The sequence below is a fragment of the Sus scrofa genome, chromosome 6 (assembly GCF_000003025.6).
Source record: "Sus scrofa isolate TJ Tabasco breed Duroc chromosome 6, Sscrofa11.1, whole genome shotgun sequence".
In the NCBI taxonomy this organism is placed as follows: domain Eukaryota; kingdom Metazoa; phylum Chordata; class Mammalia; order Artiodactyla; family Suidae; genus Sus; species Sus scrofa.
In genome coordinates this window covers 127,381,431-127,396,626 of record NC_010448.4, presented here as the reverse complement: position 1 = coordinate 127,396,626, position 15,196 = coordinate 127,381,431, and the positions used below count along the sequence as shown (strand labels likewise).

The 15,196-nt window shown below is 33.2% G+C and overlaps 1 protein-coding gene across 1 annotated transcript; it reads left to right on the top strand.

Moving 5' to 3' along the window:
• SYT4 (synaptotagmin 4) lies at window positions 4,369-14,379 on the top strand. The gene is made up of 4 exons (XM_021096335.1): window positions 4,369-4,744; window positions 7,579-8,390; window positions 10,250-10,370; window positions 11,640-14,379. The coding sequence occupies exons 1-4, from the start codon at window positions 4,711-4,713 to the stop codon at window positions 11,945-11,947; spliced, it is 1,275 nt and encodes a 424-aa protein (XP_020951994.1). The 5' UTR covers window positions 4,369-4,710; the 3' UTR covers window positions 11,948-14,379.

Below are 15,196 nucleotides of genomic sequence, written 5' to 3'. Positions count from 1 at the left end.
CCCTGGAAATTAAAAGTTAACTATAAATTATTACTATTACTATTCACCAAATTTAAAACATTATAACTCAACTTATTCCCTCTTAATCTTTGATTCATCATTAGCCATACACTGCAGTTCTACATATATTTTAGCTATAACAACACATTTTTATGTTTTTAATATTATTTATACTTAGACACATACTTTCTGTGTTTTCTGTTTTATTTGCATTTCAGTGTTTTGGTCTGTGATCATTTTCCTTCACTTAGTTAACATTTGCTGGCAATGAATTCTCTCAGCTTCTGCTTTTCTAGAAATTTCTTTCTTTCACCTTGATTTTTACTAGTTCGAAATTCTAGATTGACAATTATCCTTTACCATTTAAAGTTATTCAATTGTCTTCAGACTTTTGTCATGTATGTTGAGATGTCAAATGAGTCTTATTACTGCTTTTTGAAAGTGTGTGCATGTAAATATATATATATATATATATATATATTTATAAAGTACACATATAGTTAAAAGAAGGCTATGATAAGTTTCACTTAGGGATAACTTGGAATAGGGAAGATGGCCATGTTGTAAGGAGATACCAAGAAATACGTCAAGGTAAAGGGAAACAAGTAAACTTCTAAAATGGCTCCGGGACAAATTCTTGACAGAGGACTAATTCTCCAAGAATTGGAGAAGTTGTTTCAATGACCACAATTTAAAAAAAAGCCAAGAATGTGAAAATAAAATGCCGAGAAAAATTGCTTTCAAGAAGATCATAAACAAATGTGAAACTTGTGGAGTATTTGGGGTGAGCATTAATAAAGGCCTTTGGTTTATCTTTTTGTAGGAATTGTAACCATGTAACCAAGTCAAAGTGACTTAAAGTATTTCACTAGACAGAGTGTTATAAAAATCTAAATCATAATAAATCCATGAGTGCTAGTAAGTCAGAAACTTCATATGTAAAGGAAACCTTAGCTGACTCTTAAATGAGATAGAGTATACAGATAGTCATAGGAGGTGGAAAAATGCAATCTGAGTGTAAGAATAATCATGACTCTGCAGTTATGAGGAAGAGGATCAATAAAGACGGACTCAGTGGGATAGAAGCTGATGACTATGGAACAGTTCTGACAAAGCTTGGTAGCAAGTAACTAGTAAAAGAAATACAATTATAATCTGAAAATTTTCTTTGCGGTTCTAAAGAAAGGACTATTTCTCCTATAGTTTATATGCTTCATGTGGCCAAGGATCATATTTATCATCTTGACTAATATAAATCCCCTACTTAGGAAAAACCTAGGTGGTACTAATATGTTTAATAAATATGAGCTAAAATAAAGAAAATAAAAGAATAAAGGAAAGAATATTACAAGCCTTTTTGGTTGTTTAAGCTAATGAATTTTTCATTCATGGGCCATCAAAGCCCAGTTTAAGTTGGCATATAGTAAGTGCTGAATAGTTTGAAGAAAAGCAAACATAAAAAGGGTGCATAGTGGAAGGATTTCTTGATACCAATCAGGAAAGCATTTCTCCTATAGGATTTTGACTTAAGTGTGCTTGTAATAGGAATTTCTTTCATTAACATTAGAGCAAGCATTCTTAATAAAATGATAAGGGACATTAAAGCAATTATCCATTATCAGATACTTCATTCTATTTGACCTGCATACAAGTAAAATGTCTTTGTATTACAAATCTGGGTATTACTAAAGATTACTGAATATTGTAGATCAATGCAACATTTCAAAACCTTTTGAAATTTTCTTTTGCTTAGCATGATACTCAAACATATCCACCAATAATATTTTTAGGGAAAGGAATGGAGAAAATATAGACTAAATTATATAATTAATAAACCATGTAAGTTATAAATTAAACTATATTTTAATTAAAATCAACAAAATAAATGAAATGGTCAAATATACTAATATGGTTATTTAAAATATAGTTATTTAAAATTTAAAAGTTGTTAAAATTGACTAGATTTCTTAAAGCCAAATTGAGTTCAAGCATTCTGTTCACTGTTTCTCAAAGTATATATACATATTTGCAATTAGAAATAAACATTGATTCACTTCAACAGACAAAGAATCATTATGAAGTAAACACTGGCACTTGTATAGACAGGTCTATGTTTCCCAGGAACTTACTTGAGGCTGTGTCTTTTGAGTGGCAATAAGGTGGTTACCTAGCAACAACCCCTCCTCCCAAATCTCTGCCACAGAAGTGATATTGTTTACGTCAGCAAATTGATTACTCGTTTGCTGGATCTAGAGAGAAAAATGTGTGTGGTAGGGTCACACTCTCAATCATAAGACAGTTACAGGTTTTTATTTTACTTTGGGTCAGCTTCCCACCCCTCATCTGGTGCTGCTGGCTTGTCTAAAGAGATTAGATAATGAATAATATGCTATTCTTCAAATGAAAATGAGGAAAACTCTGACATTTTAATTAATAACTTTTGTTTTCAGTTTGCTTTTAAAGCAAACAATGAAAGAGTTACTACATCCACAATATCATTAGCTCTGGGTGAGATTACCATGTTTTATTACGATATGTCATTAGAAATGAGACAGCCCAGGGTAGGGTGGAGTTCGGTAGAAACAAAGTTTAAATAATCTAGATTAGTTTTGGATGACAGTGTTTTACCACCTACAGGTAAAACTAACCAGATATTAATTTATGTAGAATACATACATAAGTTATTATGTTAATGACAAGTGAATGTAATCATATGTTAGCTATAACTTAGCTAGAAAATGGTGTTTTTTTTGGTATTTTTAGGGCTGTACCTGTGGAATATGGAGGTTCCCAGGCTAGGGGTCAAATCAGATCTGTAGCCACTGGCCTATGCCACAGCCACACAGGATCCAAGACTCATCTGCGACCTACACCACAACACCAGATCCTTAACCCACCAGGCAAGGCCAGGGTTTGAACCCACATCCTAATGGATACTAGTTGGGTTCATTAACCACTGAATCTCAATGGGAACTCCAAAAATGTATTTTAGAAAACCTCACATGATATATTTTGTTTATTTGTGATGTGTATCACAAATAAATGCCACTGTCTCTTCCATCTATCTAATGGAAATATATTCCTAGGGACAAGGCCACCAAGTGCCTGTATAATTAAAGAAGTAAGTAATCTGAATGAAATGGAAGGATAAGGACACAAATACAGATTTTGCCAATGGAAACATTAAATACAGTAACTTTGTATGATTTCATAGCAGGAATATATGGGGTTAAAAAATCTATTAGAAGAATGCTAAAATGCAAAGTAGATGGGAGTGAGTAGAAAGGGAAAGAAAAGGGTCTTAGGTTTATAAAATTTTCCATGATGCAAAAGACTGAAGCCAATTTCTCCCTAGACAGTCCTGATGCTCAGAACAGCTGCTTGCCAATGTGCAGAAACCTGCCACTTGTACAAGAGCTTTCTGAGACTCACCCAGTACTCACTCCTCCCCAATCCCAGCACATACTGAATGCCACTTGCTCACTGAGCTCCAGAGCAAAGGGATTCTTTGTGGAGCAATAATTGAAAGTTGCAGTTATAGCGTGAATTCTCTTTGTTAAACTGCTAAACATTTTTTTAAATTTATTCTTTTAAAAAGGCCCACTCAGATTAAAATTAATCAGAATCTGAAACCATAATTTCCCAATTCCCCAGTCCCAGGAATATCATAAAAAATAATTTTTCTTTGAAAATAACCAATAATTATGAATGCATTTTTAGATTTTTGTATGATTCTTGTAACTATTTTGTAAAAACCTATTGGAAGTATGGACCTTTAACAAGAAATGTCATTCCAAAAGCAGTCTCATTTGATGCAAAATCATAGCTGAGATTGAGTCTAAATACAGAAGGGATTATTCCCATCTGTTTCTAAGTAATTTGACTGGTCAAATGTCAGATATTAAAGGAAGAGAGCTAACAAATAGATGGAAAAACAGCGTCAGCATGTTTAGACTCATAATTTATTAGAAAGTAAATTATAATTATAGTGAACTTATTTTATTTAAAATGGATCAATGTGCAGTGAATTTTTTAAACATAGCTATACTATATCAAATAAAAATTTATAAAGAAAACATAGTTTTGCATTTTACAATGGATCTTGATGCAGAATTTTTCCTCTTCTTATTCTTCCCTTAAATTGTCTCTGTAAATTGCATTATCCTGATAACACAGGCTCATTTTTACTAATCTAGATGATTAGAAGATTTTATATTAGAAAATAAGAGCGATGAGTTTTGGGACTCATCTCTTGTGCCTCTGAGCCCCAACAGAACATCAAACTAATCTCCAGTAGTCCAACAGTTAAAATAATTGATGAATGTGTGTTGAATTCTCAGGGCGGGGGGGGGGGGGAAGAGAGGAAGAAAGAAGGAAAGGGAGAGGAGAGGTTTGGAGGGAGGAGGAAAGGGAGACATGTGCTGATTTCAACCCTATAGCGTCAGAATTGCGTCAATTCGGGTTTCAGCCACGTCTAGAGTCTCGGAGACAGCTTCTCTGAAGAGCCAAAACAGGAACATTGGTAGCAAATCACTGTGCGTAGGCGAGTGGACCTCCCTCTTTGTCTCCTCCCCATTCCAGTCTTAGGTCCCTGGAGCTCTGCGCTGTTGTTTTCAGCACTAGGAAAAGCCAGCGCTTCAGATCCAGGCAAGTGAACCAAGCTAGGGAGTTTCCGTTCAGCACCTCGGACAGAACACGCAGCAAAAAAAAATGGCTCCGATCACTAACAGCCGGGAAGAATTTGGTAAGCAAGTTTTTCAACTTACAACTGAGGTTGTTCCCTGACTGATCCATGGCGAGGTGGGCTGTGTGTCTGTGTATGTGTATGCGTGTGTGTTTCTGCGGGGTGTTGAATATAGATTTCCGAGGTAGTTATTCTGAAAGGAAAATGAGAACTGTAAACAACAATCTAGCTTGTCTTTGGTTTCTCCCTTCCTTGATACCTTTTCCCTTAAAAATGCATTCTACTGGGGCGGTTTACATCTAAGAAGTCCCTAATCATTCAAGTAGCCCTATAAATTGCAGCACACACTTAGTAGAAAAAAAAAGGGGGTCTGTTTGCTTGCTGGTTTCATTAATTCTGTAGGTGATTTTTATTTGTATGTAAATGTATATCTAACTTATTGGGGAAGCCAAATGTTTCTGTGATTATATAAGGGTTTGATCTCGGTATAAAATAACTTGAATGTTGGACGTTTATAATGTATATTTTACTGCAGAGTGTACCGTAAAGTATTTTTTCCCCCTCTGCTATGTTTTTCTTGTATCCTTGAAATATGTTGCTAGTGAAAGACGCAGAATCCTATGATGCTAGGGTTAAAGGGATATTTGAAATGAGCTAGTTGAGTCCATTCCATTTCACAGGTGAAGTAACCAGAAACCAGAGAGATAAGGGAAATATTGAAGGTCAGTTAGCTAAAAGCTACTGAAAATTATAATTAGAATTTATATTTTCCTATTCAATTTCCCTTTCTTGTACCAGATTTTTGGCATGATTGCTCTCCCTCTCTCTTTCAGTAAATAAAATCAGATGTACTTCTTCAAGTATAAAAGTAGTATTTTTTAGGTTCCATTATATTCCAAAGGCAAGAGATCAGAGTTTTACCTTACATGTATTCAGATATATCAGGGAATTTATAAAGTTTGTTATTAAACTCAGTAAAATAACTGAGATCTTTGCTCTCAAAGCTTAGGACCTTATCAGTAAAGAAAATGTAGGGAGCAGGTGAGGCTTTCTATATTATATTGAATATTTTGTCATTTGACAGGAATATTAAATAGATACATTTTGTGGTATTATATTCAGAAATGTGTTTCTTTCACAGTTTTCCATTTGAGTGATTAAGTTTATATATTGTGATATATATTCCTAATTTCTTATTTGAAAGTCAGAAATTTTCAAATATTGAAGAATTTTCAGAGACTATTCTAGTGAAAAATATGTTCTAGTGTGGGCTATCAGCCTATTTAGAAAAAAAAATCTATTCCCTTTATTGTTCTTCTTGCATTGGCTAAATAAGTGCCTTAATTCATGACTTTTCTTTTGCTCCCTGGCCTGTGATTATTTGAAAGTCCAGAAGGGTTTCTTGTTTGTTTGTTTGTTTGTTTTGTTTTCATCCCCACAAAGACTTAAATAGAGGGGAAAACTGCAAAGCTAGTACCAAGTTTAGTTGATCATCTTTAGGTCTCACCCCCTTCCTTTTCTGTAGCATTCACTGCTTTTTCTATCTGGGGAATTCAGGGTTTTTTTTCTCACCTTTAACTAATATAGTTTCTTAATTAAACTACAGAACTTTTTTATGGTTTCGTTTGGTTCTTTTTATCTTCTTAGATATTTCTTCTCTTATTTGTCATTTCTTAATGTTAAATTCTTTGAATAATGTTTTGTGACTAAAGTAGATAGGTAGAAGCTTTGGGGGGATGGGATTGGGAATAACAAAAGACTGTTCCTTCGGAGTGAGTTAAAGGAGTCTTAACCATTTCCTAATGGGACTTTTAACTTTATTATAATTATTTGTGATAAAAATAGATTGGAATGGATTTAAAGGCAGATATTATATTAGTTAATTTCTCTTTGATTATATTAAACATTGACTCAATTGATGCACTGTGTTCGGGCATAGTAATACTGCTTTTACTTGTACAGTGTTACTAATTATTTACAGAATAATTTGGAGAAATATACTTACATGTGGAACATGCTCAACTTCATGCGTAATCAATGTTACCTAATGTCAGTAATTTAATGTGCCTTCATTCAAGGAAAGAATGCCAATTTCAATTTGATTACCATTTGCCGTGGGGAAATATGCTAAAAAAATCAGTTATGGATAAAATCAAACTCTAAATTATCTCTACTCACTCTTCTGCATATTAAGGAATGATGATTCATTTATAACCATTATTTTTTTTCTTACTTAGGTAATTGTTTTTTACTTTGGATAACAGTGTTTGTTTGAAGAATATTGGATTGGCATGGGAGTTCCTAGTGTCACAAGTTCTATATTAATATCCTGTTCACCTTTTTTGTTCTTTTTTCCTAATATGTGTACATTTCTTTTACCACTGTTTTGTGATTGGGATGGAAATTACTAATGAATTTGTGACAATTGCAGATATTCCATCATTTTTGTCAGTAATTGAAGAATGTACATTTAGATTTTGATAGTCCGTAAGAATTGATGCTTCTGGAAAGCATCAAAATGTCAATGAAAATATAATAAAATTAGTACTGACCCATCATGCTGTAGTTGATTCATGTTGTTTGAGAAAACAAAGATAGGTCAGTTCTTTTAGCAACACTCCATCCCTGTCCCAGGCCCAATTTCATCTTTTCATTTTATTTGTGAAAAACTACTACCATGAAGGACTGTATATCATATTGAATTTATTTTCTACATGTTACATATATGTTTATTCCTGAAAGTGATGCAAAATAGGTAAATAGCTCACCCGGAACAGCTGGAATGCAATTCAGTCTGTGCAGCCTGTAGCAATTGCCAGCTTTAGGATGCTTTTCAAATAGGCTGCTTCATTTCTGGTCTTTTAATTCATGTTATTGGTTATTTGATTTTTCAGATGAAATCCCCACAGTGGTGGGGATCTTCAGTGCATTTGGCCTGGTCTTCACAGTCTCTTTGTTTGCATGGATCTGCTGTCAGAGAAAATCATCCAAGTCTAAGACTCCTCCATATAAGTTTGTGCATGTGCTAAAGGGAGTTGATATTTACCCTGAAAACCTAAATAGCAAAAAGAACTTTGGGGCAGATGAGAAAACTCAAGTAAAGAATAAACCAGCTGTGCCAAAGAATTTATTACATCTCGACCTTGAGAAGAGAGATCTAAATGGAAATTTTCCCAAAACAAACCTCAAAGCTGGCAGCCCTTCTGATTTGGAGAATGTGACCCCAAAGCTCTTTCCAGAAGGGGAAAAAGAGATAATTTCTCCTGATAGTTTAAAGTCCAGCACTTCTCTTACTTCAGATGAAAAACAAGAGAAACTTGGAACCCTCTTCTTCTCCTTAGAGTACAACTTTGAGAAGAAAGCATTTGTGGTAAATATCAAGGAAGCCCGTGGTTTGCCAGCCATGGATGAGCAATCAATGACCTCTGATCCATACATCAAAATGATGATTCTCCCAGAGAAGAAGCATAAAGTGAAAACCAGAGTTCTGAGAAAGACCTTGGATCCAGCTTTTGATGAGACCTTTACATTCTATGGGATCCCCTATACCCAGATCCAAGAGTTGGCCTTGCACTTCACAATCTTGAGTTTTGATAGGTTTTCAAGAGATGATGTCATTGGAGAAGTCTTTATTCCTCTTGCAGGAATTGAATTAACTGATGGAAAAATGTTAATGAACAGAGAGATTATCAAGAGAAATGTTAGGGTAAATTCAGTTTTATTGCTTAACATATTTATAAACAAGCTGTTTTGTATATAGGGAATTTTTATTAAAATAATGTCTTGTACATATCATTTTTATTGTTTAATGATTGATTAATAATAATCAAAGAGGGAGCAGAGGAATAGAAGAGATAAATGAAAATTTAATCCGCAACTGAAATGCTTAAAGTGTCTTAATTATACAAAATAAATAAGAACTTTTTATGGATTTATTTAACAATCTATAAATATTTTTGTTAATTTCTATCACAAATATGACTAAAACTGCCACTTACAATAAAATACAGGCAAATTTTTCTTACACTTAAGTTAAAAAATATGTTCCAATGTCGGCATAATTGAATTTGAAATTGAAAATTAATTCAATTCATCCTTAGTATTTGAAGTTATATTGTCTTTTCATAGAACTGCTTTTAATTTATTTATTTTGATGTTGTTGTTTTAGGGCTGCACCTGTGGCATATGGAGGTTCCCAGGCTAGGGTCAAATCAGAGCTGTAGCCACTGGCCTACACCACAGCTCACAGCAACACCAGATCCTTAACCCACTGAGCAAGGCCAAGGAATGAACCTGCATCATCAAGGATACTACTCAGATTTGTTTCCACTGAGCCATAATGGGAAGTCCTAGAATTGCTTCTTAAAAGGAGACATTGAATCATATTGAATTATAAATGTCCACATTTATGCTGTATAACAACAACCTTTGTAGTTATGTTACTTTTGTAGTTCTAGGATTATTAGAAAATAAGACATGAATTAATTAAATTTAATTATATTTTCAACTTAAATATGGAACTCATCTGATTCCAGTTGTGGTATTTCAGAATAACTTGTGTCTACAAGGAATAATTTTGTAGACTATCATAAACATTTTTTTGACCACATCCTCCTCTTTGTCTATTAAAATTAATGAAAGTCAAGATCCAGAAATATTAATTAGCCCAGGACATCTTATTGTGTAGTGACACAATGGGAATGAAGATTTGTTCCTTGTTCTTATTCTTATTGGAATGCTTATTCATTTAGTTACCCCATATCACCTTTTATATATGTATATATTGATATTTTAGGAGCTCTGTCCAGCCATTATTCATATGATATCAAAATCAAGTCCCAAGTTTAGTTTTTGTCACTTTTTGGTTAGAACATATATGTTGAATTTTTGGTTATCTAATGTTAAAGTAAAAATAAGATCTGTATTATGAAAAGAAAAAGTCTATGATACTATTCAAAGGCAAAGCATTAAAATTTCTGAGTTAGATTAGAGGAGGACTTTGGGTGTGGGATGGGGAAGAAAAATTTAACTCCATTAGCCTTCTGGGCCAAGAGAATTGTGAGAGTCAGAATAAACTTCAGTTTTTCTGAACTCAAATTCTAATAATGTCTGTGCTAAAGCATTTGAAATCAAATCAAACTTAGCATGAGTCACTTTGCCATATACAGATACATTCAAATGATTAGACAATTTTCTAACTATTAATGACTTAAAAATGGATATTTAATTAAAAAGAAAAATCTGTAAATAACTCTGCATAAGCCAGATTCTAAATATCCCCCTTTAAAACATTTCTAGTAATGGGTATGGTTAATTCATTACAACTCTTAATATTCTGTAGTACCTAAAAAAGTCCACAAGATGGCAGGCAGTTGCTTTTAGGAGGTGATGGTACTGCACAAAAGCTTTTATTCTTTGATTCTTCAGCATATTAAAGTAAAAATAAATATAAAAATTATACTTAAATAATTATGTTTTCACATTGATTTAAAATGTTTCTATAAGTGTAAATTTCAAAGATAAATAATAATAAAAATATTTATATCACATCTCTCTTCTGTTTAGAAATCTTCAGGACGGGGTGAGTTATTGATCTCGCTCTGCTACCAGTCCACCACAAATACTCTCACTGTGGTTGTTTTAAAAGCTCGGCACCTGCCTAAATCTGATGTTGCTGGACTTTCAGGTAAGAACGCTTTTGAAAAACTCAGGCTCAGTATATATATGAGTAATATATTGGGCAAAGTACTTAACTAATATTGGACTATGATTTTCATTACCATTTTTTCACAATCATGAACAGGGCGATTGTCTTCCTGCTTATAACTTTATAGAGTAGTAGTGTGACCCAATGCCATCAGCAAAAAGAAGAAAACTACACAGTTCTAAGATCTAAGCAAGTACATGGCAAATATCAGATTGAATGGAGTTGAAGCATAAAGCATTGATAAATGCAGAAGTCAAGCCATTGCCAGAGACACAGTGATGAATATAAAATTAAACTTTTGGAAAAGTTCTGAATTTTTGTATTTTAAATGAGCCTGACAACCCTTACACTTCTATTATTTTTATTACCTTTCCTTTAATTATTCACATATCTGTTTTAAAAATTTGTTTTGTGTCTAATTTTTACCAATAAAGTACTTTATTGTGCAGCACAAAGAGAAAGAAAATATTATCTACAGCTTAAAATGATCTGAGTTCAAATCTTAACCCTTCCATTACTTAGTATAGTGACCTTGGGTACATTTCTTAAACTCTATACAAACTGAACATAACAGCACTTAAGTTGAAGGGGATTGTGAAAACTGGAAATATATATATTTCATTAAATGTAATCTAATGTTATCATTAGTAGTAGTGGTAGTTATTAGATAATGGATGTTGAAAACATGATCCTAACTGTTTAGGTTAGGAAGCTAAAATGAATTTATACAATCAGAAAGAGGCAACACGATATAATTAAAATTATAGTAAAGTAGCATGACCAAAGGATGCAAGTAACCCAGGGAAGATCAATGCTGGGTAACAGGAGATAAACACAGCAAGTGATTAAGAACCCCAAAAAGTTAAAGCTAAAAAAGGCATTGCCATATGAATTCTAAATGCCCATTTACCCATTCAAAAGAGAAAGTGACCCAAGTTCAGAGAAGTAGAAAGATTTATGATTATGATATTGTGTAACACTTTTTTCTTCTATTCCATTCTCTGGAATGAGTTATTAGTTATAAAATGTGTCATTAGAATATTTTCTTTTCTTCTTTATGTTATCTCTTCATCTTGCCATTACAGTTCTTCCTCATCCTATTTTCTCTAATGTTGTACATTCTTACTTATTTTCAATTTGTTGACTCACATTTTATTGCTATGCAGTCATCTCTAAGGGGACTGTTACCTTGAAATCAGCTTTCCTGCCAAGTTCTCTCAGTATAATGCCTATGGCTTATCATTGCAGATCCCTATGTTAAAGTGAACCTGTACTATGCCAAAAAGAGAATCTCCAAAAAGAAGACTCACGTGAAGAAATGCACCCCCAACGCAGTGTTCAATGAACTTTTTGTCTTTGATATTCCTTGTGAGGGTCTTGAAGAGATAAGTGTTGAATTTCTGGTTTTAGATTCTGAAAGGGGATCACGAAATGAGGTGATAGGGCGGTTAGTCCTGGGTGCAGCAGCAGAAGGAGCCAGTGGTGAGCACTGGAAGGAGATCTGTGACTATCCCAGGAGACAAATCGCCAAGTGGCATATGCTCTGTGATGGTTAGCATTCTAGCCATGATGAGTTGGAACTTACTGATTTTTACTAAGTAAGGAGAAGTTTTCTTTTTTTTTTTTTCTGATAAGTAATTGTAAGCTTGTTAAAACAAGCTTTTGATGTTATTGTTAGAAATGAATTATCAGACCAGAAAGTAATTGCAAATGTGCATCATGATAATTTCCTTTTTATTAGAGAAGTTGGATAAATTTTAACAAGACATTCAATTTCCGCTACAGGTTACCAGGGACAGATATAAGAACAGTCAAGCATTTTGTGAATACTGCCCCTGCAGTCTCAAGTTATGGATGTAGTTTAGAAAGTGATGATCTCATTGGAACAAGTCATTGTAAATCAGTGTGACTGTAAGGATTTAGAAATGAAAAGCATGACTTCTCTTATGAAAATTCACTCCTTGTTTTTCAAGAGGGGAAATAAATTTTTCTTTAAATCCAAATATATTAAAAACATGTTCCCTAGTTTGTTTTATTAATTATGTCATATGCAAACAGTTGTCCTGCATATAAAAGTATATGGTTATTTCTCTTTGGTTTGTAATTATTTGGCACAATTTTATCATAAGTAACTTAGATTTGTTGTTAAAAAAAATTCAACAAGATGAGAAATCATTTTATCAAAGGGCTGATTTGAGAACACTGTAGCTGAAATATGATCCCCCCAAGTTTACTCGTGAGTCAAAATGTAAAATATAACCTCACATAAGAACCATGGCTTTGAATTACTCACCACCTGTCACAAGTTTCAGTGTGGCCTAAGAAAGATCTATATACTTTTGTGAAGTTGTTGAGTTAGCTAGTGCGTAAAGAAACTTCAGCTAGAAATACAGTTATAAATGCAGTTTTCTTATTGGAAATATGTATAGTGTGCAAGTATACATTCAAGATTATCCTTAAACAGAGAGGGCATGGATAACAAAGTCTTCATTTAGCTTGTTCTCCCCTAGAAAGAACTAAGCTACTATTTGAAAATAAATGAAGAAAAAAATTTGTGAGGTTTTTAACACTGCTGGATAGGAAGTGTTACTTAAACAAAGAAACTAATAAAAAATAGTTATATGGTAAGCCTAATGTACTTTACATATGTTCATACACAATATATTTAGGCTGTCAAATTAGCACAGCAAAGTATGTTTCACTATCTTTTCTAGGCTAATTTCCCTTGAGCTGTTGTCCTTGGACCAGTTTATAGGTGTGTGTCTGTCTTGTATGCTTTCTAGTGCCGGGGCTCTGAAATTCATTAAAAACTTAGATTATTTGATTATTTGGAAAGAATTAACTTGATGTAATATCTCTGTATTTGAGTTTTTAGAAAAGTATGAGTGAAACTTGGGTGCAGTTGAATTTTAAATATGCAAGTTAGAAATGAAGTCTACTGAAAAATTTACATTTTGAGTCAGGTTTTGTGTCAGTGCTTTAGCAGTTTTTGAGAATGTGTTTGATATCACAGTGTTTGTTAAAATCTATGACAATGCATTTTCAAAACAACTTATACATGCTTTTTATGACTATGCCTAATGTAAAGAAAATGTTTTACGTTCTATATACAAAGATTGAAATCAACCTTCTTTTTTGTGCTTTATGATGATTTGGGGATTAAACAAGAATATTCCCCAATCATTGTCTTCATGCCTTCACAGTCATCTCACAGCATCTTGGTCCACTCAGCATTTCTGTCAAAGCAGTATGAAATGAACTAAAGTCAGTATATGGTTTGGGGAAATCAAATGGCCTTTTTATGTATGTATATTTGGTATCATGATCCATGGAAAATAATATATTTTGGAGCTCTAAAATGTTGTAAAGAGTCAATCCTAAGTATCCTTCACAGCTGCCAGAAGTTAATGATGGTACCAAGCAAAGTATGGTCACTGGAGGAGGGTGATTTTTTTTTTTTTTTTAAGTAGAACAACAAAACCAACAACAAATACTTATAAAATTATAATAACTAATTTGTAAATAATTTTTACTTTTTAAAATTTAAAGTGTTTTTCAGTGTTAAAATTGAGTAAAACTATTTGCAACTGTTGTAAGAAGGAAAGATGAAAACTATTAAGGAATTGAAGCAGGCAGGGACATATGTGATCCCATCATCTTCTGAAAAATTGTACTGTTTTAATATTGTATTACAATATCAATGTGAATATCTTGACTTCTGTTACAAGTTCTGCACTGTATTAAACATGTAAATTCATTGTTTGTCTGATTAGCCAAGCTAACCTCCCTAATGGAGAGGTATCCATGTTTGAAAAATTGTGTAACTCAATAACTGATTTGTTCTGATGTTGTAACTTAGAAGTGATTTGGAAGGAAGCATGGTATATGAGATGATGTCTGTTCTTTTGTGCCAGCTCTGTATGATGTTTGTAAGATCATGTTTGTAAGACATGAATAAATTGCTGCTTTTGCTCAACCCATTTCAACTCAAATTTTTCTGCCAGTTGATTCTCTTCTTTCTTTCCTAAGCTCTAAGATTTTCCTAATAGATCATCTAGCATAGATTAGAGAACATAATGACACAGCACCAAGATCTTCTACATAACTTATTGCAGTTTTCTTAATCTTCATAACAGTCATCTGGAACATATATAATTTTCCTATTATTCAGAAGTAAAATTTGAGACTCAAGGGATTTTGGCTATTGACTCAAGTACGCATGGATAGTATGTGAAAGGATTTCATTGCATACTGCACTTGCACTCTTCTCTTTATGCCAGGCCACTCTCTTCCAGGGGTCCTCATCAATTGGCTCTGCCAGATTCTTAAAAGTTCTCATGCCCACACGCTTTGACTTTTCTTTTCTCTATTGTATTCCTTTTTTATATTTTATTTACTATTTTCACTCTTTTTATCACCATTTTAACTTACTCTACCTTTTATTCTCTTTTATTATCTTATTTCTCACTTTAGTGTCTTGCATTACCTATTTTTTATTACTGTTTTGTTTTCTTTTTCATTTTTCTAATATCCTTGCATTGGATAGATTTAGTTAGTAAAATGGCATTGACATGGGAGTCTTATTTCTTCTTAAGTATGTAGGAAGAAAGCCTCAGGACATCTGCAAAGTTTCCGTCGGACACTAGCTAAGGTAAATGAGAACTATGAGATCCACCACAAGGAGAATCAGTTATTTTTTACAGCACTAGCCTATATGGAGGTGTTTTCTGTGTTATTACACTTAGAAAAAATAGTCCTATATATGGAATGCCATCAGAATCTGCTACCATTATGTTTTAAATCAT

What these genes read in the sequence shown, in the direction of transcription:
- SYT4 (XM_021096335.1), top strand. Translation starts at nt 4,711, where the DNA reads ATGGCTCCGATCACTAACAGCCGGGAAGAATTTG. An exon ending in TAACAGCCGGGAAGAATTTG is followed by an intron (nt 4,745 to 7,578) that starts GTAAGCAAGTTT and finishes TTGATTTTTCAG; the next exon opens with ATGAAATCCCCACAGTGGTG. An exon ending in TGATGTTGCTGGACTTTCAG is followed by an intron (nt 10,371 to 11,639) that starts GTAAGAACGCTT and finishes TTATCATTGCAG; the next exon opens with ATCCCTATGTTAAAGTGAAC.